Source organism: Botrytis byssoidea (genome assembly GCF_014898295.1).
Source record: "Botrytis byssoidea strain MUCL 94 chromosome Unknown BBYS_006, whole genome shotgun sequence".
In the NCBI taxonomy this organism is placed as follows: Eukaryota; Fungi; Ascomycota; class Leotiomycetes; order Helotiales; family Sclerotiniaceae; genus Botrytis; species Botrytis byssoidea.
This window is the reverse complement of record NW_024065847.1, coordinates 1,395,432-1,421,184: the sequence shown is the minus strand read 5'-3', so window position 1 is coordinate 1,421,184 and position 25,753 is coordinate 1,395,432. Positions and strand designations below refer to the sequence as shown.

The 25,753-nt window shown below is 33.7% G+C and overlaps 5 protein-coding genes across 5 annotated transcripts; 1 reads left to right on the top strand and 4 right to left on the bottom strand.

Moving 5' to 3' along the window:
• Positions 1-1,649: 1,649 nt before the first annotated feature.
• Positions 1,650-3,007, bottom strand: EAE97_003871 (uncharacterized protein; the record flags this gene model as incomplete). The annotated part of the gene is made up of 5 exons (XM_038874383.1): positions 1,650-1,999; positions 2,051-2,258; positions 2,342-2,572; positions 2,625-2,944; positions 2,998-3,007. The coding sequence occupies 5 exons, from the start codon at positions 3,005-3,007 to the stop codon at positions 1,650-1,652; spliced, it is 1,119 nt and encodes a 372-aa protein (XP_038734992.1).
• A 1,658-nt stretch (positions 3,008-4,665) lies between these two features.
• Positions 4,666-6,111, top strand: EAE97_003870 (uncharacterized protein; the record flags this gene model as incomplete). The annotated part of the gene is made up of 3 exons (XM_038874382.1): positions 4,666-5,152; positions 5,211-5,946; positions 6,003-6,111. 3 exons carry the CDS (start codon positions 4,666-4,668, stop codon positions 6,109-6,111), a joined length of 1,332 nt encoding a protein of 443 aa, XP_038734991.1.
• An 11,490-nt stretch (positions 6,112-17,601) lies between these two features.
• Positions 17,602-19,482, bottom strand: EAE97_003869 (uncharacterized protein; the record flags this gene model as incomplete). Its single annotated transcript, XM_038874381.1, has 1 exon — positions 17,602-19,482. The coding sequence occupies one exon, from the start codon at positions 19,480-19,482 to the stop codon at positions 17,602-17,604; it is 1,881 nt and encodes a 626-aa protein (XP_038734990.1).
• Positions 19,483-21,019: 1,537 nt separating this feature from the next.
• On the bottom strand, positions 21,020-22,633 carry EAE97_003868 (uncharacterized protein; the record flags this gene model as incomplete). Its single annotated transcript, XM_038874380.1, has 2 exons — positions 21,020-21,701; positions 21,819-22,633. The coding sequence occupies 2 exons, from the start codon at positions 22,631-22,633 to the stop codon at positions 21,020-21,022; spliced, it is 1,497 nt and encodes a 498-aa protein (XP_038734989.1).
• A 1,148-nt stretch (positions 22,634-23,781) lies between these two features.
• On the bottom strand, positions 23,782-25,650 carry EAE97_003867 (uncharacterized protein; the record flags this gene model as incomplete). Its single annotated transcript, XM_038874379.1, has 1 exon — positions 23,782-25,650. The coding sequence occupies one exon, from the start codon at positions 25,648-25,650 to the stop codon at positions 23,782-23,784; it is 1,869 nt and encodes a 622-aa protein (XP_038734988.1).
• Between the last annotated feature and the right edge of the window lie 103 nt (positions 25,651-25,753).

Genomic DNA, 25,753 nt, shown 5'->3' with positions numbered 1-25,753 from the left:
TAGATTAAGAGGAGGCGTGAATCAAGGCAATATAAACCATAAATCCATTCGATAAGCTATAGTGCGTCGAGTGAAAAGTTACATTTTTGAAAAACAGGAAGATTACACACCTGGCATACCTTGTATGCAGGGAAGATAATGCTAATTCGATTGCAACAACTTCGTGCCACAGGTAACTGTGCATTGGAGCAGAAAAGTAGAATCTCAATAGCCGTAAAGGAATAGAGTTGTCAGATCAAGCGACACCACTATAAGGGTTGATTTAGCTTGCCTATCCCTCAAGAGTAACATCTGGTTCTCACCGATGCGCGATCGCCCTATTACATGGTGATTCCAAAGCTGGCTAGCCAAAGTTGTGGGTAACACAGACACTGTTGCATGCTTTCTTTTGATATCACCTTGATGCTGTTAAAAGATGTCTATCACAAGGAGCCGGCGCGGTATTTCTCTCGATGATGTGTTAAGACGCGTCTGTCTGACGTCGATAAGGCTCGATAAGAACAAAAGCGGGGTCTTCCAAAGCATAGCATTCTGGCAGAAGCTTCCAATAATATAATTCTACTTTTCAATGCTTGAATCATGAGAAATCGTGTGGGAAGTATGTTGCTGAGTAAAGATAGCCTATATTCTTATTTCAAATCACTTGATTCAAATAACTATAGTTGAGTTTTCGTGTTTTGTAGCATCTTATTACTCTGTAGTCGTTGGCATTTAGGTGCTTAGGCGTTGAATTAGTGGGGTTACGCGGCATTACAAAATCAGTCTGTACTCGCTGTGAAATCTACCACTACGCTGACCGAATAGATCTGCTGCCATGAAAAACGCGTTGTTTATCGACTCCCATGGAATCTTGATATAAGAATTGTTTACAAAAGTCATGCAGGCCATCCTGACAAGTGCTGGGAAGTTGACGGACGTGGTGTTGTCTCCGAACGCGATAGCTTGCATTTGTGTCATGATTGAAATAGCACTCAATTCTCCTCCACACTCTTTGAATTATATGTCGTATTGATCACGCCCAACATTTTGGTCAAAATATTGAACATGAGCAGGAACCTCTGAGACGCAAGCCCTTGCCATCCTCGTGTGTTGTAGACGTTCTTTCAGATCATGTTCATGGCTCGGCTATGCCCCCTCAGTACTCTCCATCGATCAATTATGGTACGTGATAGTTCCGTCTCCAAGTGACAAAATGGTTGGAGTACAGAAATAGGAAAGATTCAATGTCTGACTAAGTAAGACAATCCAGACTTTATTCACTCACAGTTGGATCATGTCATGCTCGAAATCTTGTGTGCGGTCATGGATTCATTAACTTCTAAAAAGAGACACTACAACCATTTGAATTCATACATTCATAAAACAACGCAATCCTCCAGCCAATAATATTTCTGTCCTGATTGCTCATTGAAAATCTACTCGAGCCGAAATGTACCAGCCGTTCTTCATTTTCTCTTGTTGGACAACCCGTCAAATAACAACGCTACCATCCCATATCTTTGAGTTTCTAAAATGTCAACGAAAAAAAGCGCAATAATTCCTTTCGAAAGCCTCCAGTGTCTTTTGTCAACGTACAGAACTCATGACTGCCCATGAATTCTCCAGTTCATTACGAAATCCTAGAAGGTACCCCAGCATAACGCAAACACTTATTTCTTAGTTGGAGATTCCCGATTCGTTTTCTTGACGAGTTGGACTGCATCGTTCTTATTTTCTATACCAGAGGAAGTAATTTGCGACTTGGAGAGGACCACAGAACTTTTATAGCCTGGTAGCTTCTCCAGTTTTTCTTGCAGTTGAACTGCTAGCTTTTGGTTGTTCTTCAGTTGTGCCTGTCGGATTAGTTGAAATTGCTTGGCGACATCACGGGCCTCTCCAATATTCTTCAATTCCTTGTTGTTTTCTATATCTTCTCCCGCCTCGATGAGTTCGACTTCCTTATCTTGGTATCTCTTATCCTGTTTGAGAAAATCTTTTTCTAGGTCCTGCTCGTTCCTGTCTGTAATTGTCTTGATTAGCTTTGTGCTATGATCGATACAGGACTGCTTACCCATTCTAAAATCCCCTTCGTTTGCAACCCTAGTGATAGGCACTGTTGCCATCAGGTTTGGAACGCCAAGCAAATTATCCTTTTGTATGGATCGAGCTCCAATGATAAGGTCGCATTGGGAATGGGGCGAGATTAGAAACCTCATGCTATGAAAAACCCTAGTACTCTTGCTGTGATACCAGGTCAGATAGATGGCTCCTTCCGGCACCTGAGGCAAAGCAAGTTAGTCCATTTCCATCCAGACACTTTTCCTTTACGATACTAGAACAAGAAGAGACATTCGATGCTCACAAGTTTGTCGCCTGTTATACCAAAGCCGCCCTCTCTTTCATCTGCTGTCAAAGGAACAAAGTTTGCTTCCGAATACTCTAGAACTTTCTGAACAAACTCCCTCGACACTATGTTTCCTTGCATATTACCGGTATCGATGGTACACTTCGCGTGTTTGGGTACTGGCTTTTTATCCGAATCTTTGCGCGTTGATAGAACGGAAACGGAAAGCACCCATGGAGAGCTCTCCATCTACCAGAATCCGTTAGCAAGCCTCCAATGAGGAAGAATAGACCTTAATTACATTGAGTGGCACGGCCTCGGCAGGCTTTGGAGATTTCTTGTTCGTCATCATTGGAATTGGGAGGCAGAACAAGATGCGAATAAACACGACCAGACGATCTAAGCAGGTGTAATTTGCCTGGATGATGCTGTCGGAATCCTCGAATTCTGAATATGCAGCGATCTGAGCATCTTCCTCAACATATGTAATTCTGGACAGGCTGGATCTCGCAGATTGTTCAGAGCCAGCGTCCGAAACAGATCGGCCACGCTTTGAATTTGAAGCTTTAGATTCGATGGGAAGGGAGAGGAAACCATTGGGAGAGACGTTCTTAGGATGTTCTGTGAAAGTCAGCGCCAGAAAGACTTTGCATATCGCTTCGCATGATGCGTACCGCCTGCCATGTTCCTGATCACTGCCTCACGGGCGCTTGCTTGGTGTTCGTAGTTGGTAATTGTCGTTAAAAGGAAGAGTGTATTTTCTTCTGATTGCTTTAAATTTGAATGGATGATCTATTTATTCTTTTATAGCTTTCATATCACAACTCTAATCCTGAGGAGCCGCATTGAATCCGGTCACAAGAGAGGTTTGTGCGATTGAGAATCCTTCTTAGATTGCCTTCCGACTGCCTTTCGAGAGATAGCCACCAATTTTCTTTGCCCGAGCTATTTACAGGGCAGATTGAAACATAAAGTCAGACCTCTATGGATGGTGACAGGCGCCGGCCCCCGAATCACCGCCCACCGACCAATAATCCATGTGGACTAGTAGCATTATTGGGGATTATTAACGAACGAGCGGTGAATTCTCGCTGAAGACAAGGTTCGACAGATAGTAAAAAATTGATGGATGCTGGAATAATTGAAAAGATCCAAATCATCCTGTGCCTCTGGCTGGAATTACCGAAAGGATTCATTGCCACATTCGACTGATTATTATAAGAATATAACCAGAGGGCCAAGAAGCGATGATATCACACAGTCCGAAATTTGGAACTGTATTGAAAGACTTTTGAGCTCGTTAAATTTTCTTGCGAAAATTCAAGTCGCAATACAATTGATTCACGGAAGTTCAGAAAGAATTTAAGAATTCGTGACACAAGTGGCAGATGAGTTTTCAAATACTCCATGTTTCGAATTTCAAATCTGTAGCCAGATCTTATTGCTGCCTCCAGAAAGAGCCTCAAAGTTTCCAATTTGTCAGTCAGGCTGTGTTACAAATGCTCGATGCAATATAATTTATCCGGCTCCATCTATTGGACGCCAAAACATGTCGCTTTCATCCAAGATAAGTATCTTCACCGATTAGAAATTAAAAATGTTAAACTCGGCTTCTGGGGATTATTATCGCCAAAAGCTCTTGCAGAATGCGTATCGAATATTTTAAGTTATCGCATGGTGATTGAGAATCTAAAACCACCACATCTTTCCACTCTTTTGCTTCCAGTACATGTAATGGGTGTGACTTTAATGTCGAGATTCTCCAAATTTAATGGCCCTGCAATTTCAGCCTTGCAGTGCATAAAGCTGATTCTCACTCTCTCTTTAGCCTTAATCATGTTCGCTCGAAACACGACATGAATACTCCCTCGCAAAGTTTCGACTGGCTCTTCTCAAGCAGATTGCTTAGATTGTTGTGATTGTGCGCTGGTCAACTTTTCGCCTGCGCCCGATATAAGTATGTCAACACTTGAGGCGAGAGTTCATGATACCAAAGCTTGCTGAGTCAAAAGTGTGTTCTTTCCTCATGGGCTACCTAGTTTTTCTCACAGCAGTAGCTGTCAACCGTGTCTTTATCCGCCACGAATCATATGCAATTCCAGACAACCACTTTTGATAGCTCACCACTCAGCATGCATTGCTGCACTCAGCTATTAATTCGAATTATTCTCATTTGTAGAAACGGAGATGGGGTAAACCACAGTAAATGCAAGATAAAACAGCTGTTGCTCTTTCATCCGGTTTTTTCGCTGTCTATTATTGTAAATACGCTCCCTTAATCAATTATTCAATCAGTATATCATCAAGTAATTCTTTGTTCATACAGACAAGAACTCATCGCAATGGCCGAGAAACCTCATAGAATCACCATTCAAGCCCCAAAGTCGAGTGAACCTGCAAGTCCAACTTCAGCTTCACAGACTGATGAGACTGTAATTGGAACCCCGACATCTCCGCTGCCATTCACAACAGGACCGTGGGATGAAATCGAAGATCCATCTAAAGACCTGAACAAGCCACTGCCAGGATGGCCACTTGTGTCTAAATTGATTGCGCAATATCCAGATCTCGAAGCGTTCAAGGCTTTCCGTGACCTTAACATCAAAAGTCTGCTTTATTATCAAGCAGAATTAGAGAATCTGCGCAAGAAGCTACACGAGGCAGAATATAATGAGCATCGACAGGGTGAGCAAGAGGGCATAGTGAAAGCTTCAATGATGGCGAAGAATTTGGACTACTATCTTATACATGCTCGAATGGACGATAGCAAGTGCAAATCTAAGCAAGTGAAGATTATGAAGCAGATCAGAGTAGTTTTGAAAGAATATAGTAAGCCTTTCAGTACCTCAATTCGCGGTTCTCATCGCTAACAAACTCAATCCACCAGATGATGCGTTATTACAATACTCCCAAATTACAGCATTACCGAGGGCAGACCCATACAACGTGGAAACGCTAAGGGCCTGGCTCAAGAGAGTGGGTAAACATTGCATCACGGGGGATGCAGCATGTATATGGGGTGACTATACAGAAAATATAGGCGAACCAAAACCATTGAGATGGCAGTTCGTCAGTCTCATGCGTAGTATCTTTTGGCCAACAACTCCTAAGCCTGACAATCTCGATCTCATTGTACCTCGACAAGGTCATACGGTTGACGGTCTAACTACGTGGGTCGCCAATGAATTTGTCCCATTTTGGCACAGCATGAAACAAGCATTACGGCGAAAAATGGTGAAGACTACCTCTGAGGAGAATGGGCTGCCCACTGCTGAAAATAAGAGCCATCCATTCTTGGAAACAAGAGAAAATTCAAGAAGCTCCCGATTTTGGTCTTATCACAGAAAACCCATCTTTAGCACAGCAGAAGAAGGCCAAAAGCCAAAGGATAGGACAGGGCTTACTGTTTACTCTGAAGCACGCATGTTACGTGTCACCTCAGCTGTAGCCACGGTCATTGCGTGCCTGTTACCTACCGTTGCCATCGCGGTACTTTCAAGCCTTGAATCTACCGGAGAACTACTTGGAGTTATCGCAGCGTTTACAGCTATCTTTGCGATGGGTCTTATGTTTTTGACTGATGCCGGTACATCGAGGGTTGAGATATTCACCGCTACCGCCGCGTAAGTTCACAGGTACCTTGAAACTTCCAGGATTGAAGACTAACATCACCCCGCAGTTTTTCCGCCGTCATGGTAGTATTTGTGCAAAATCAAAATGTCTATATTGGCGCGTCCCAAAACAGCCCTGGAGTAATAATGACGAACGGGTCAAATTCAACGAGTTGATCAAAGACAGCATGGCACGAATGTAAGCACTAAATATCGTTAAGTGTGCGTTTGGGATATTACTGATGAGCTCTAGCCTCACTCTCCATGCATGACTACACTTTGATGTCCAGCAGGGAATGAAGAAATCGCCTCAGCATTATCCGCATCGATCAATAATTTCTATTCCTACTGTTTGCTACATCCAACTTTTTACTTACATATATTTCTTCTTGGTATAAAATTTCATTTCCACGGAAAATTAACATGAATCACGAGTCATGAAGTTACGAATCACGAAATCTTCTTCTAGTTGAACACTTATCCACCCATCAACCCCAAATCTGCCAAATAATATGCCCTGCGATGCGCCCGATGTCGACCTTCTCATTTTGGGAAGGTTATGCATTAGTGTTACACAATCCAAGTTCTTACCACTCGTCGAACCATGCATGGCGATAAAACATTTACCCGTGAATAAGTCTGATGTAAGCAGAGATGAGCCTCATTATTCTCTAGAAACTTGATTTCTTGTAATACAGTTTCATATGATCTAGAGCAGTCACCAATGTTGACTAAGACTATATTCCCTGTTCTTTTTTTCTTTGCTTTGATATTTTCTCTCAAGAATGTAAACTATAACGTAGTTTAACACCGAGTGAGCCATATCACCAAGTAGGCCACCATTTTTACATACAAAATTCGTCTATGTATAACCATGCACTTTCTTTATTTATAAACAGAATTCTCTAAAAATTGAAATTAGAAAATTTGATTATATAAATAATATGAAAATCTAATTATTTATTGAAAATTCAAATTATTATAATAATTATTATAGAAATATTTCTTTTGTAATAAAAATCGTAACAATTTCTACTTTTTTTTAGAAAATATAAGAAATTTTTATATTAAAAATAGATTTATAAAAAGCTAAATTTTTATTATTATTTTATATTAATTTTCTTTTAAAAAATAATAATTGATTATTAAAATACAAATATTAAAAAAGTATTAATTTTGATGTATTTTGAAGTGGCCCATTCGGTGATATAGCCCACTCGGTGTTAAACTACGTTAAAGAATCACCAGTGGGTGCACGGACTCACGGGATAGTCTATATAGCTTCAAAAAACCCAAAATAAGATAATTGTCAAGATACGGGTAAAGACTTATATTGTATCATAAGAATAGAAGAATTATGAAAGAAAGGAACCCTATTTATAAAAAATAAGATACACTAATTATAAAAACTTTAGGTATAAAGACAATTAATAAATAAATAATTAATATTATAACAATACCCCCTACTTAAAGTAATTGATTTTCAATTATAATAACTATCTAAATTAAAAGATAAAATAATATTAAAATACCCTTATTTTTATTATTAAATTAAAATAGATTTTTTTAAAGATTATAATAATCAAATATTAAAGCTTTTTTGATCTATCTTAGTTTTGTTTTAGGGGAATAATGTTTATATTCAATATAACCAATAAAAGATTAGTAATTAATCTTTTGAATCCTATTCAAGCAAATAGATTAGATTTGATTGGATTTGTTAAATAGAAAGCAATAATTATATTTTCCTGGCTACAAAGGTTTTTAATGGATTATTAAGAGGCTGGGTGATGTTTCTATTTAATTAGATAATGGAATCTGTTTTTATTATAATAATTAAGGAGTTTATTAAATTCTTATTATTCAATTTCTTTATTTGTTTTATCATCATATTTAAAAACTTAATCCTAGTTTTATTGGGATTTGGCTTTATTAATTGTATCTTGACCAATTAATCTTGATAAACAATGGAGTAATTATAATAAGGAATTATAGAATATTGAAAAAATCTTGAAATTAAATGGAAATTAAAGAAGATAGATTTATTTATAAACTTTTAAAATCTTATAAAAACCATTTTATTTGTCATTACCTTTTTTTATAGATTAATTAGTTTTTATATTTTAAATACTAATTTATACTTTATTACTCTCTTTATATAAAAAGCATTAATATAAGCTCTATTAATATAATCTTTATATCTTTAAATAAATTGAATAACAAGAACTTTCAATTTTATTAAAATCAGATTGAATTGATTCATAATTTTATTAGTTTTTAGAAACTTATGTTTTCTTTGATATAATAAATTCGGAGATATAGGTAAAAAAGATTTAATATTAAAATATAAATAAAATCTATAATTAATAAAGAATAAGAATATATTAATAATCTCTGAGATAGTATTATTAAATATAAATTCTATAAGCAAAAATCAATTATATTAATTATTCTAATAAAAGTTTATAAAAACTTAAAGATATTATTTTATTATAATATTAATTCTTTTTATTTAGTTATTAAATTCAGAATAGAACAAAGAAAATTGTTTCAAAATAATTAATAAGTATTCAGATAGATATTTCTAAAACTCTAAAACGAATTATAAGTTTCTATTAAATATAATATTATTAAATATTCTGTATAAATAATAAATCTTTTTAATAAATCAATCAATAAGCTTCTCTATAAATAATTTTATAATTAATATAAAATAATATATTTTTATTAGGTAATAAATAATTATAATAATATATTAATACTTTTTTCTATAATATTTATTAATCAATAATAATATAATATAATTAATAAAGATATTAAATTAAAGATAAAATAGTATTAATAGAGATTCAAGGAATTCAAATGTTATAAAATAAGAGATTTTGATTTGGAAATAGAGTTAATAGGTTTATACAAAAGTTTCAATTTCCTTTAATATATTAGATTATTAGTATATATGGGAGATAAAATTGATTGTTTTAATTCAATTGGGATATTCTGTAGATCTGGTTAAATATATCCGATAAATTATTTGTATATAAAGCTTAACAGAGAAAGGAATAAAAAGGCGATTATGGTAAAAGATTTTATTATTAATTAATCTATAATCTTAAAGAATAATTCAAAGGTTTTTTCGGATTAATAATAATTAATAACAAATAATTGGATTTTAAAGTATTTTGTATATAATAATAATTAAATCAAATAATTTATATACTTTATTAATAAAATCGTTAATTAACTTTTCAATATCAGGAATAATTATATTTATAGGAATTATAATTAGATCGATATTATTGTTTATTTATTAAATAAAATCTACAAATATAATAATATCAAATACTCTTTTCGAAAAGATTATTTATAAATAATTCTTAATTCGATTATTATTAGAATCAGTATAAATCAAATAATCTTCTACTTTTCGATTTAATATATTGGGGTGAATTATTTTATAATTGAATTAATATATAATATAAAAATTAAAACTGAATAGAAATTTAGTCTATTTCACTTGTTTTTGATTCAATATTTTCATTAATATAAAATATTCTAGGTTTTTATAATTAATAATAATTTCAAATAACTTTTGAATATTATATAATTTAGATTTTTATTTTTCTAATAATTTAATAATAATTAGTAATTCCTTATCATAAATCTTATAATTATATTCAATAATATTATATTTCGAAGAGAAATAGACTATTAGATATAAATAGTCTTTATTATTATATTATAAGAATATACTATCTACAATCTAATTCGAAATATTTATTTTGATAATTATATAATAATAATAATCGAATATTACAAAAACTAAAATAAAAACAAAGATATATTTCAACATTTTAAAAGTATTTTCTTAATTAATAATTTAATTTCATATATTCTCTTTTTTTAATAAATAATTTAGAGATTTTATAATTTTTGAAAAATTTCAAATAAAATATTAATAAAAATTAGTAAACTCTAGGAAATATTAAAGATTTTTTAATTTAATTAATAATTTTTATTCAAAAATAATTTTAATTTTATTAGAATTTATCTTTATATTATTGGAAATAATAATTAAATCAAAATACTTTATTTTCTTTATTTCAAATTTATATTTATTAATATCGATTTATAATCTAATATTAATAAGTTTTTGAATAATTTTATAAACTTATTTTTAATAATTTATAATATTTTTAAAATAAATTAAAATATTATTTAAATATACTATATAATTTTTATTTAAAAAATTGAAAAGAATATAATTAATATAATTCTAGAATAAAATAAAAATATTATAAAAATTAAAGAATATTATTAAGGATTCAAATAAATTAAAGTGAATTATGAAAGCAATTTTCTATTTATAGTCTTTTATAATTCATAGTTTATTAAATATAATGATAATATTTAATTTAATATAAACTTTAATATAATATAAAATATCAAGGGTTTTTTTAATTAATAATAGTGAATAATGATTTTTAATAATAATATTATTTAGTTTATAATAATTTTAATAGATTTGAATACCCTCTTTTAATTTTATAATTAAAAGGAGTGGGGTAATTGATTAGGAGCAGAATTTATAAATGAATTCTTTATTTAGATTATTATTAAACTATCTATAAATAACTTAAAATTTAACTGAAGATATTAAATGGCCTTTATTATAAGATAGCTCTTTTCCTAATATAATCTTGATTTTGTAATTTCAGGATTACCATAACAAAAGCTTATTTGCTAGAAAAGATAAAAAATCAGAAAATAAATTATAAAGTTATAAAGATAATTTATTCTGAATCTTTATTACAATAAGCATAAATCGATCAATTTTTTCCATAAACTTATTAATATTGTTATCTATAATGTTATAATATAATTGAATAGAATCTTCTATAATTATTTAATATAATTTATAAGCCCTATCCAATTTGTTTTATAATACTTTTATAATATATACATCTTTTTTATAGAATTGAATAAAGCTATAAGCTATAAAAAACTTTATATTCTTTATCTTTAATTATATATTCTATAAGATATTATTTAATTTATCCAAAGATTTAGATATTATTAGAATACTTAATAATAACAAAATATTTTAATTCCATAATGGTTTTATATAAATTCTAAAGCTAGTAATAATTTTTACTAAAGCTAATTTCAAAATCGACTGGTTTGGGATCATTTTAATATAAATTTCGATTTTGTTATTTTCTTAATGAATATAATAACAATTTGAGTTAAATTGTGATTAATAATTAATCTCAGGGCTTTTATAAGTAATCTTATTAATTAATATAAGGTTAGAAATAATAAATTTAAGGAATATAAATTAATTACAAAGTGATAATAAGATAGCTTTAAAACTTTTATTAATAATTTCCTTTATAAAGATTTGATATAGGTTTAAAATAAACTTTCTTAAAATGAATTTTCTAATAAATAGATTTAATTCAGAATTAAATATAATATTAATTGAAATTAATATATAATCAGGAATAATAATTATAATGGAATTAGTTAAATAATAATATTTAGAATAATATATAAAAGTAAACTTTAGAATTATTATTATTTAATTAATAAAAGGGTTGTAATACTAAAGCTATAAAAACCTAAGGATTATAGAATTCTTTTCTAAGAGATTTATAATATAGAATAAATTTATCTTTTGATAATCATTAATTTATATATTCAATAGAATATAATGAAATAAAATATTAAAGGGTTTTCTATTAATCAAAAATAAATAATAGATATAGAAAAAAGAATGTGTTAATATATAAAACTTAGAAATGACTTTTCAATCAATAAAATTATAATTCGCGATTTTACTATTAATAAAATTAATAAATAGAATAATTATATTAAATACTAAAGAAATTTCTATTGAGATTTTAAGAGATTTGCTATTTATTGATTTAAAATATAAAGAATTTCTAGATATAATTAATCTTTTAATTTATAAAGATAAAGTCTTTATAAAGAATCTTGATTTATAATTATAAATCAAAATTAATCTTTTAATATATTTAATAAAGGAATTGAGTTTTTGCTTTTCTTTAAATAAATAGAATCCTTAATATATTCTTTTAAATCAAGTTTTTGAATAAAATCAAATAGAATCAGAAAAGTATAATATAATAATATAATTAAAAAATAATTGACAATTTAAAAAGAGATTTAATATAAGATACTAATAATTAGAAATTGATTAATAAATATAAATAAATTCTGATATAAAGAATTAGTAATATTAGTATTTTGATAGAATCTAAAACTTTGATATTAATTAACCACAGGGAAATAATTAATATAAAGAATATATCTTATATTAGTATTAATATTATATTTTATATTATTAATATATTTCTCTTTATAATTATTTTTAAAATGATTAGATTTTTTATAATAAAAATAGAGATCAAAACTAATACATTACTCTTGAGTATAACAAGATTAAGAATATTAGCTTTAGTAAATGATATTTAGTTATATAGAATCACTAAAAAAATTAGGTGTGGGGGGAGTAATAATAGTAGTTTGCTTTTTATTATAAGATCTTGATTAATTGTAATTGAAATTCAATTAATTATAGTTGAAATTAGTATTTTAGTTTTTTTATTAATTATTAAAATGAATTTTCTCCTCTAAATTATTATAAATATTTTATTACTAGATTATTTATATATCAATATTAATAATAGAGAGTTTACTAAAATAATTAACTAAAATATCAATTAGTTTTTAGAAAATCTTGAGTTTGAGATCAATAATTTATTACTTTATGGTTTTCTTATATTTAATAATAAGCTATTTGAATTTAGTAATAAAATTATTAAATAGAATTTTCTTTATTTTATACTTATTATAATTCATAATAATTTTATAGAAAAGATTGAGGGTTTAGTATTATTTGTTTAATTCGCGTTAGATATTTATTATAATACACTATCCGGGAAGCTAGAAATTGAAATTATACAAATTATCAATAATTATATTGAAATATATCTAATTGTTTATATAAATAGGGCTAGAAAACAAATTGATAAGAAATATAATCTTTTGAAACTCTAATTTGTTTTTATAATTTATAATTAAATAATAATTAATTATATTATAAAATATTATATATTGATTTTAATATTTTATAATATTTTATTTATTATTACTAAATTTCTTAGAAATAATAAGATATTTTCAATAAAATGGGGCTTATGGGTTATTATAAATAATAATCTTTAATATCTTAATTATATTTTTTAATTCAATAATCTTAAATTGAGTATTAACAATTTAAGCTTATATATCAACAACTTAAACTTGTAATAAACTTATAATCAATTCAATTAATTCGAATATAATTTGAGTAATTATAAAATATATAGTATTCAAATTATTAAACAAATCTGTGAATAAAAAAATATCAATTTCGGTGGAGTTGAGGATATAATTTAAGAAATAGAATTATAGGAATAAATCAGATATAGGTGCTGAATCAGCCATTTTTGGATATTTTTATAATTACAAAACAATCTTATAGAATTCCTAAATAGTAGTAGCTAGGGTGTATAACAAATCAATAATGAATACAATCAATATAATCGAGATAAACTTTAATGAAATTCAATTGAAATAAAGCTATAATAACTTTTATATAGATAATATAAATTATTAAGATATGAGTAAAGATTTATATTATATTATAAGGGTAGAAGAATTATGGAAAAAAGGGACCCTATTTATAAGAAATAAGGTGCGCTAGTTATAGGAGCCTTAGGCACAAAGGCAACTAACGAACAGGTAGTTGGCGCCGTGACAATAATATTACAACTAAATAACTAATAACTATTACAATTTTGATTATACACAGCTTCCATTTATATTAATTATAGTTCTATATTTATTAGGTAATTCTATATATCTTTTTTGAATTTCTTTCTATATAATTTTACTCTATTTATTCTATATAATCTTTTTTAACTTATTCAATATTTTCTATTATCTTTTCCAAACTTGTTATTTTAATATATTCCAAATGTCTTTTATTGAATTCAGATCAAATAAATTAAGGGGGTGAGGTAGATTTTCGATATTGTGTATATTCTTAAGTTTTTGTATAAAACTATATTTAATAAAACTATAAAAATCATTATTATTTTTTATTAAAAATTATTTATATATAGAATCTTTTGTTTATAGTTTTTCAATTACTTTTATATAAATTGGAAATAATTGTTTAATATAATATTCCTAGATTATAATATTATTTTGAAATTTAATATTCTTAGGATATAGTTTTTTAGTTTCCTATATACAAATATACTTCTTATAGGAATTACAACTTTCAGTCTTGAAATATATCCTAAACTTAGATTCAGATTTAGATTTATCTATATATTCCTTTTTGTTATAATAGAATTCAAAATTTTCAGTTTTTTTCTCGAAAATGATTTATATTTTATAATAAATTTTATTATCTTTTAATAAAAAATATTCCATTATATTTTCTGATTTATATTGAATTTCAGCTTTTTTTAAAATCTCTTCTTTTTTTATAAAAATAGGATTTATATATATTTCATTTATATATATAATATATTTCCAAAATCCTTTTATAGTATTATATTTATATATATTATTAAATATAATATATTTTCTATATTATTAATTATTAATATATTTTTCTAAATAGGCAGTTTTGTAATATTAATCTTGATTTATAAATCTTTTTAAATTTTTCTATAAAAAATATTATTTAATCTTTAATTTGAAATATTTAATTATTATTTTGTAAGGTTTGATTTGTAGTTTATTTTGGGAGAGTAAAATAAGTATCTTATAAGTAGCCTTATTGATTGATATAGGTCCCCCTAGATTCTTTGAGAGCTTATGAATTTGCTTATAGATTTGCCTTTCTAATATATCTCTTTCTTAAAGTTATTGATAATTTATAAAGCTTGGTATATCTAATTAAATAGAAATAGAGTGTATACTTTCTTTTATATAGTATTAATCAAATTTATTGAAAAAGTATAATTTTTTTAATAAATTATATTCTCTATATAATTCTTTATTAATAGAAATAATCTTATATTTAATTGATTGTGTATTGAGTAGCATTTTGAAGTTGAATTGATTATATATATTTTGAATTGTTTATTTTGAGGCTATTTTCAAAAAACGCGTGTCCCGTGAGTCCGTGCACCCACTGGTGAATTGAGTATTAATATTGTAAATCACAATATATAATATTATAATTTTTAAGAATAGATTTGAATCCTTAAGTAATTATTAATGAATTGGATAATCAGAGGTATGGTTACACGAAATTGAATGAACAGTTGAAGTGGCATGTGGAAAGGTTGACTTCTATTGTATAAAATGCATCAAACGATCACTTTATTGGGGCTTTTCATATGATCTAGAGCAGTCACCGATGTTGACTAAGACTACATTCCCTGTTCTTTCTTCCTTTGCTTTAATATTCTCTCTCAAGAATACAAATCACGGGGAATTGAGTATTAATATTACGAATTATAATATATAGTATTGTGATTTTTAAAAATAGATTCGAATCTTTGAATAATTATTAATAAGTTGGATAGTTAGAGGTATAGTTGCACGAAATTGAATGAATGATTGAAGTGGTATGTGGAAAGGTTGACTTCTATTGCATAAAATGCATCAAACGATCACTTTATTGGGGCTTATCATAGCAAATAGATTTCTAAATCTTCTGCGCTTATGGTCAGACTGACGATAATGCATTATTTCTGCAGTAAGATAGCGCAGTGAACGGTTCTCTGAAGATGGGACTCGAGTCCCTCTAGGTCTTTCTCGTTCCAGCTGTATATATTATAATATGCCCTGGCGTCATGACTTGCGAAGCTGCCCGTTGTGTGTAGCTAGGTTCCTTAACTGGTAGAAACTTACTACGACTATCTAAAATGCACAAAGAGAGAAAAGAGAGATCCAGTAGGCAGATGTAATAGTAAGGTCTACTTTGTACACCTTCTGTATATTATACCTAATGAAACGCGTAGATATAGACGTATAAAGTAGACATTATTTGTGGTGAATACTCAAGACTCTGATTTCATAATGTTCACACCTTGATTCACCGGACCCTAATAAGACAAGTGTATATTCAACGGAAAGGGTAGACGGCTCTTTATCAATGTATAGGTAATGCCCTTGGAGATTTCGAGCGTGCAAATGGAGATAAGAGACGCCTAATCCGACCTCGAATATCGCGAAGAGCCCTATGGAGTTATCATATTTTGGAATCAGGAAGACAGTCTCGTGCAGGATGTAGACGTCTCAGTGGAATCTGACACACTTCGAAAGCTGGCCTTGCCTTACTCCAATGTACTGGATCTCAGTGATCTATCTTCTTATATTAGCAGAGTACCTGAGTCTATTTCCAACATGAATTCTCGCACATACAATGCTTTCTCTGTGCAAGAAGATCAGCACACTTTCAATACCAAGCCGGATAGAGAGAGAATGTGAATGACGAAGTGAGGCTGCGTGTGGCTTTGTTATCGGCGTTCATTCAATTATTCTAGAGTATGTTGGTCTTGGTATCAACTAGGTTGATAGGTGTGAATTACATTAGTCCATTATGATTGTAATTGTTCTTGACCATTATCAATTATGGGAAGCTAGTATAATATTTAAGGAAGTGCTAGCACCTCGCTTGCCAATACAGCGGCCTCTGTGATCATATGATTGATATGCCGACAGTTGGTCCAGAAACTTCCTTGTAGCTTCGATCTTCAAGCCTGTTGTCAGGCCAGTAGTAAATGTTGAGGTGGTGTTGGAGTTGAATGGTATATTGATGGATGTAGACTGCAATGAGGATATGGTTCTGTTTCCCCATACCCGTAACGTAGAATGGATACAGATCAAGGTGCGTAAGCCTGTGAGTTCCTTTCCATTCCTGTCTGGTCTAAACCAGCACTATTTCTTTTACATTGTGTCCGCCGCTGGAAAATACTCTCCCGCTGTACAGTACCTCATAGATAACCTTGAAACCTCGCCTCTTACTGGCACGTATATGTTGGAGATCAAATATATGAAGTCCATGGAGCCGGAGTTAGAGGAGCGTGGAGTGTTATGTTTGAGCGATGGGACCGAGCTCATGAAGCTACCTTGAGACTACTCGAGCTCTATAGGGAGAATAGTGGAGGTGAACTTTTCAGTTAGCCAGGGATGGTATGGGGCTGAATCGGTAAAGCGTTATTTCAGTTATGAACAAGATGCGGGAAATGGTCACTTAGGGTGTCAAAAAGTTTATCTTTGAGCACACATGTTCATGATTGATCTCATTCTGGAACTAATTTTTCATTCAGGTACCTAGGTACAACTATAAAACGGTATTTTATGCCTTGCCAGATGAGCTTCGATATCTCACTTGGCCCTGGAACATTTAAGATATCAATGTCGCCATCAATAAAAACATTTCTCCCACATTCATGTGACCAGACGTAGATTGATTGAAGACGTAGTAGCTAGTTGATTAGAAGCCTAATCAATACAATATATCAATATATGACTGTAATAGATGACAAGCTAACGAAAACTTCGACCGAATCCGCAATATAATGGCTGTTTGCATGAGCATATCAATTTTCGCCATCGCCAAATTACCTAGCATCATCAGTGATTATCCTCATCATCGTAATCATAATCAGCATTACTCCAAACGCATATACAATCATCAAGATCCTCATCACTTGTTTCACCCTTGGAAATCTCCATTATATGCTCTCGGTCGAGTTCTGCATTTGACTCTGGCTTAGGCCAAACAATTGCCTCAGCCTCATCGTAGTGAGCGTCCAGATCAGAGCCTCTGTCTGAAATATCCCATTTGAACAGATCCGCTCGGCACCATCTTAGTTTGAAATAGAGCTTTTCCATGCGTCCAATGGCGATTTTGTAATAAAACATGAAATTCCTCCACCTTCTTCTTTCGTATGCCCAGGCTATTTTCTTCATCAGTTTTCCTGACTCGACCGAATCGTACGCAAACACAACATACTTATTCCCTTCTGCCAAAGAAAGGCTCAGTTTTTCCCAATTTCCCCTTACAAATGAGTATTCGTATCTCTCCAGTTCTTCCATAGCTCTCGTCACCCTGGACCAATAATCTAGTCGATCAACAGCTTTGGAAGGCCCAATCACAAAAATTCCAGTTGGGTCGCTTTCGCTTCGAAAGAACTCCCGAAATCTAATGGAATGAGCACGAATATTCTGGTACTCAGGCTCTAGGACTTTAAGTAGTTCTCTTCGGTACTGCTTCAAACGAAGAACGTCCTCAGCGGTTTCAGTGTTCTCAAGAGGAGAATTTCTCATCACTACAACTAGCTCTCCACAATCGAGGAAACTTTGTTCGTCTTCTTGAATAACTAGTCCACCATCAACAGCCTCGGGCGGGCGAATTGAAACATCATACACTCTGATGTTGCGTCGGATGCCAACGGACTCTCTGTCAATCAGTACAATTTCTGCACAATGGAACAACCAGAAATACTCATTCAATCTTGCACTGAGAAGACCTAAACATTCAATAATCGGAGTGTCTCCGCCAGTAATCTTGTCGTACTCACTGATAAGCTCTGGCGAAGGTAAGTCAGGTACGCTCAAGTCCGCAGGCCATGTCTTTTTTCCTTGATCATCTCGGTCATAACAGTAGTCCGGAATCACAGGAAGCTCGGCACATTTGATAACGAGTGTCTTGATATTCCGTATCATTTTCAATGGTAGCAGATTTTCAGCAAGGCCTTCATCCAAGGAAAATGATATTATTTCTGTGTTGGTTTGGTCTTCATGGAAGTTCATGGGCAGAATTGAGATGTTTAGGGAGATATTCGGATACGGAGACACTGAAACACAGAATTCGGCGAAAGCATTCGAGCTGAAAAGTTTTGTTTGGAATGAGTTCAAGAGGACGTTCCAACTCTTTACTTTCTCAATGCTTGGGGTATCGCGAAACAACGGTTTCTCCTGATGTTCTTTAGGCTCCCAATTTAAATAACGGGTTAGTGGGCAGAGATTGATGATATAGGGCTCCTGGATTCCATTTCGTTCGTCTTCTTCAATTTCCCCAGAACTTTTCTCGAAGATTCCATCTTGGAAATCCCAATCACCAGGACTGTTGCTGCAGTCTATGAAAATGGGGTTTTTGTACAAGATAGAAATGCCTTCCCGGTATGTCTGCTTACAAACACAAAGGATTGCAGTGTCTAGATCGTACTTCTGAGTATTTCCATAGGTGGTTTCTGACGAAACTGAAGCGGCTTGTCCTAGGACTGGGTTGACTAGAAGGTATGAGTAAATCATGTCCCGAATTTCTTGTGGAATACTGATGAGAGCGCTCTTAAGTTCTCTAATTTCGACTGGAGAACCCGAAGATGTATCCCTTGATGTGTGATCCGTAATTTGACTGATTGAGGTTTTCGATGAAGAGTGAGATGTGTCCATGGTAGGCATAATCTTTTCGTCTGGACTTTCTGACTTTGAAGCTTGTTGTGTAGTCATTGTAATATTTTTCTTGGACAATGGATCATCCATGACCTATGTTGTCTAGCATTATATCGTCAGTAATAAATACTTTGGCATAACGTCAGGTACTATTTGATGTTCAAATTTGAAACTTAAATGAATGCAACTTACATGTGTCAGTCGAAAAGAAAGGAATCTAGTTGGGAAAGAACTTCTCGACCCTTAATTAATACGTATTAGCTGTAATGAAAAGTTTACAAAGTTTTTTTTAAAGTTTCCTTCTTAAACAAACGTTCGGGAAAGGCTTGAAAACATGAAGGAAATATTCTTTGAGATTAGCAAGTTTCAAAAGAAGAGACTAATTTGACACAAGACGCTAAGAAAGAACCGCAGAATACTACTAGATGTTCCTCGAATCATAACTCGCTAAAATCTGAAGTTATAAGTAATACATTCACTTATACCAATTTCATCCTTAAGCCTGTTAAGCCGAAGTCCGAGTCCGAACACCGAAATTTCTGAGAGTTTCAAGCAGCTCAAAGCAGGGATACAGCAGCAGGAGCATCGAAGCTAGATTTTGACAGTCTTTGTTATTGGATAGGCCAGACTTCTAAATTTGTTGTTAATAAGTTTGTGTTGTATTCCCAAATAACACCCTTTTATCTTGAGATCTTTCTAAATTTACCTACATAGAAGAAATCTTCACAGCATATTAGATTTTAAATAAACTCTACTTTTCCAAACTTCACTGTACATTTGTTTTACCATAAAGCAAACAGGTAGCACTGGATTTCGGTTATCAACTCAATAGCAAACACCGTGAAACTTAGCCAGAAGAATTTTCTGAAAGACTAAGCTTGTGTCGGTGCTTGTTGGAGACTTGTACAACTTTGCTTATACTTGCCTCTTGGTAAATATGGAGTCAGCTAAAGGTGTATGCATTTTTGGAAAGCACGACACGACGAAAAGCTTTGTAGGCTAGCTAGAGCTCAGTGCTCACTCATCCAACGATTCATTTGTTTATTTCACTCATTTTATATATGAACTTTATGGCGAATCGTTGTTTGATGACTACTAAGTAAGAGGAAGCAAATAATGACTGATATGATCAACCTTTTTTTCTACTACCTTTCAGATAACTCAAAGACCCAGCTAGGAAATAAAATGAAAGATAAGGCTGAGACTCTACCCCTAAGCTTGCCATCTTCCACAAAATATGACTGGCACAAAAAGAGATCCTGATGCTAAGCCACAAGCAGAAATAGACGGGGAAACGACCATACTAATATCCGATCATCATCTGCGAAAACAATAGAAGACTCAACTAGTCACTGTCGGTCCCAAAACCATTGAGATTCGGAAGCTGAAGATCACCTTACAGCATGTCGTCTTAAGAGCCCTCCTCCGACTAAACTCAGCATCACAGATACAAATCTGAATGCAGCGATTTACAGCAAGACCAATGATCTCCTCATTCCAGTATCTCTGCATTCTTAACATCCATATCCGGCTCGACTTTATCCCAAGCGATTCTTTCATCACATCTCAGTGGCTCCGCGTCAATTTCGGCGGTTTAGTCTGGACCCTCCAAATCCCATTCAAAGAGCCGCTTCCTCGCATTGCGGATGGCAAGGTATTGAATATCCATATCGTCGACAGCATACTTGAAGTTTGCCACGAATGCTTCCACGTCTCTACCCCCATAAGCATTTGCGCATTTCTTGATGGCAATCTCTCGGGGAAACACTTCGAATGTCATCTCATACTGACCATTCAATCTGCAAATGGCAATCTTGGTTGCTGTTGTTAGGTCTCTGTCAAAGGATTCCGCATAGTTCTTCAACAAAACAAGTCCCTCGCTTTGCACTCCAGGAGACGATTCAAATGGTGATGGTTTAACAGGATCAAGCAGACCACCGCTAACCTTTTGGTCTTTAACAAATCTGACCAAATCATTGGCGGCTTGCTGAATTCTATGATACTGTCTCTCGAGGAACTGTACGGTATTTGACCGAAGAATTTTTAATTCGGAAATATCCTGTAATCCTGCTTCCTCGTTCATTTGCATATGTAAAGCCTTTAGCAAAGCGGATTCTACAGGATGGGTCCCACGAAAAGGGTTTTTCGCCACGTATGGACTTTGATAAAGACTATCGCCGGTTGTGTCCTTTTGAAATTTATATATCCGTTCAAATGTCTGGGCGTAATTGAGAAAAGCGTAAAACACTTCGTGGAAGTGTTCGACTTCAGAGTCACTTTGAAGCAACTTAATCAAATGAGTTAATAAGTACATCGTCTTCGGTAACAATACCCTTCCACGGGGTGTGGCAATACGCCAAAGGGCCCCTGATACCCAGCTATAATAGTCTTACCCTTGTCTATCTCCTCGAAAGAGAAAGTCAGGCACTTCCTCTGGATCTGCTCCACGAATCACAACTTTTCCAGCACACCGAAGAATCTCCAAGGGTGAAAGAACGTGCTGTATTATCTTAGCCGTTGTTTCATTTTTTGCAGCACTCCCTCCGGGACCTGCTCTCGATAAATTTGGATACTCCAGATTATCCCAAAGCGCAATCACAAATTTCATCGACTTTATTCCATTGTGGCAAATAGATCGACAAAGGTTTATAACGTTGTTACGCGCGCTAATGCGCATCGGGGCTATTAATATCTTCCAATGTCTGATGCGCTTCACACCTGGCACAGTTCTCAGATGATTGATGGCTAGTTCTCTTGGTGAATGCAAGCTCTCAGGGCACGCAACCTCGCAAAACCTGGTTAAAGCGCAGCGGTGAAGCAAATGGTCCCGAGCTGGCAGAACACATTCTATGAAGAACCAATTTTCTCCATAAAGCATCTCCACTCCTTCAGCGTGGAATTCCTTGCAGACGCGTAGAATAGCGGGCTGGAGTCCGTACTTGATTTTGGACCCCCATCCTTCATTGCTATGAATGCATGAGACTCTGCCCAGCTCAGGATTTAGCAAAAGATATTTCAATATTTCCCTTCGTATCTCAAGCGGCATTCGTTCCAATGTTGAAGTTGACCCTGCTGCAAGTGGGGCTTTTCTCATGCGGATGGAGGCTGGTGGTGCGTTTCGTTCTGAGAATTGGCCATTGTCTCGATCGATTTTCTGCGATTGCTTTTGAAGCATCTTTTTGGTACTGCGTTTTTCCGTGGGGCTCATTGTGAAGAACTAGTTCAGTTGTCAGTCATGTAAAACACATTCACGGTAGACTTCGCATTTCAAATAATAGTTGAAAACAAGTATTCGAGAAAGCTATGAAATGTCAAAGGAATGGAGTAGCAATACTTACAGGAGTCTGATCTCGAAACTTACTTGGAAAGTACCAAATGAGTTGGAGATAAGATAAAAGGACTTATTCGTTGAATGATTATTTTTCTTGGTTCCGAAAGACGAAGCGAAGTGCAACGAGTTTGTTCGGATTGTCCTGAACAATGAAACTACGCTAATGAGAGCCTTCCTTATCAATAAAAATTGGATAATAGCAGACTTCCTGGAACATTCACTTCTCTTTGCAAAAGTTCCAATACCAAACTTGTCCATTTGCTATCACATGATCTTTCTATCACTTGGGACAATTCGCACCATTTTAATACGGTGTATTGATGCACACAGGACCTGGAACTGGGAGAAGCGGGCTTGGGAGCAACAGGGCGCGCTACATGGGCTTACTCTTTGATGTGGGATTTTATAAGGTTATACGTTGAAAAATTTATTACGCTCTGTAGAGGAAGCGACGATTAGATTAAGAACGAGAGCGGGCTCTAGAGCTTTATTACCATTGCTTGGTATGCGTATCTCAGCATCTGGTAGTGTTCCTTGCCTAGAATATTCGATATCTAAAAACCAATTGTTAGCATTGCTTGCGCAAGTCAGAACATTCCACTCGACAGAAGACAGGCTCCTTATGGCTTGCCAAGTTTTCAATTTTTATTTTACGGCTCATTAACAAGTCACTAACAAACATATAGGATGAGAGTGGTGATGTTCACGAAGTTATGAATGTAAATTCTGTAAAAAGAATTGATCAAACGTTTTGAATTTGGATTTAATGAATGGTCGGACCAGAAACACCAACCAAGCCCTCACCAGTAGACTTCAACATCTGATGCTCTTCCTTTACTTCCTAATTTACTTTCCAGATATGGCTTGATCAGATTTCTGTATAGTCAAACTGTGCTGAAAGCTTGTCAGCTGCCTTGAATCCCACCTCGCAATCCTTCACGTCTTCTTGAAAGATAATCTACATTTTCAGAGAACTAGTTATTATCCTCGCCAGCGCTGTCTTCCTCGCATACGTTGTCAGAAAGTTAGGGTTCTCCATAAGAGCGGTATTTATGCCACGATAGATTGATCCGCATGTCTGGTTCACGTACGTTCCAATTGATAATCTCATCGGAAAGCATTGGCTTCACATCCACTTCCCGAACAGTTGCCTGAAGATCCCACGCATATAGCTTCTTTCTAGCCTGTCTGATCGAAAGATATTGAGCATCCATATCATTCACAGCCTCTTGGAAATATCTGACGAATTGAAACCACCACTGCTTCTCATAAGCCATGTCGCACAGCTTCATGAGTCGTTCACGTGGAAGATCGTCGTAGAAGGAGTTGAAAAGAAGCTTGTACTTTCGTATTTCAACCTTTGTAGCTGGCTCTAATTTACGCTTGAAGCTATCATAGTAGTCTTCTAGCAAGACCAAAGCTTGTGTGGCAATATCATTGGGTGAGGCGGTTTCATGATGATATCCATCCATATTGATGTATAGGGGATTATGAAAGAACCCATTTGCTATCTTATGAATTTTGATATAATCGACCAAATTTTTAGAAGCAGCTTCGATGCTCTGATACTCGGGCTCTAAGTATTGAATGAGGAGTGATCGATTAATTTTGAACTGATCCATTTTGTCCTGCAACATGGAAGTCTTGGCTGCACTGAGTGCTCTCTCGACGGGATGACAGCTGGCCTTGAATGGATTGATATTTTGGCCAGAGATAGCAACATTGCTGGAGATTTCGAAACTATACGTTGGTTCTAGCTCGTTTCTGGTGTAATTAACATCCATTTCTGACTTGAAGTCCTCCAATCGTTCGAAGGCTTGGGCGTAGGTGCGAAGACTTGTGTACATCTCCTCAATTCTCTCAACTTCTGAGTCACCCTGAATCATACCAGTAAGCTCCACCTCATCAACAGGATTGGGCAAGATTGGTATGAACTTATCCGCAGGTTCCTCATCGAAAGCGCCCCACGGAATCTCGTGAGTCTCTGCGGGCCGGATGATGAATTTCTGGATGTTCCGGAAACGCTTAAGTGGTGACAGAGTGATCGCGAGCTCATGTTCATCTCCATAGTTGTCGCTCTGATTCCAGCCCATTTCGATGCCTCGTGGGATAATCAAGACTTCTAGTGATTGAATGTTGCCCATATAGATGCTGTGACACAAACGCAGAAGTTTCTCCATCGCTCCTGGCTGAAACGCAATACCGCTAATCAAAATCTTCCAGTGTCGAACGTATCTTGCAGCTGGAATAATGTTTTTGTCTTTCTCCACTCCTAGGTCTTCGCGAGTACGATCAAGGTGCTGTGGCCTAGCCAAAGCGCACAATTGCCTGGAGTAACTGTGCCAGAAACATGAATCGTACGGGATGCATCCAACCAAAAATTTGTTGCTTCCATAGAGAATATCCGCAGCCTCGTTGTAGATCTGCCTATTAACTCCCAGGATCGCGGGGAATAACCCAAAGCTAGCCTGATTGCGCTCGATGACAAAACTCTCTCCAAGAAGTGGGTTCAGAAGCAGAAACTTCCAGATCAGCCTGCGACAGTCTAGGCTGAGTGAATTGAGAAGAGGACATCCTTCAACGGGTATCTCTGGATTACCTACTGGCGGTCGCAGATTTGCCTGGAGGAGGTCTTTAATCTTGGCGAGCTGGTCGCTTGAGAGGAATTTTGTCATCTCATAGCTTAAAGCTGCAGGAATGCCATGGTATGATGAAACTGATAGAGCTTGATCATTGGCTTCGAATGCAGTATCGTCTTCTGTATTTGTAGTCTTGAGATTCGCGAAGATATCTTGTCCTGTTGGGTTGGTGATGGGAAGTTCGCCGGGTGCTTCTTGATAAGGGGTCATGGTGCCGTCAGGCTGCACCTTATCCTCACTCATTCCGGTATTCATTATAGTACCTATATCTCTCAATTAATTAGTGGATGCTGGATATAAGGTACCACCATGGTTAGATGGTTGGGTGAGCGTCAGTATCTCTCAAACGCCAAGATAT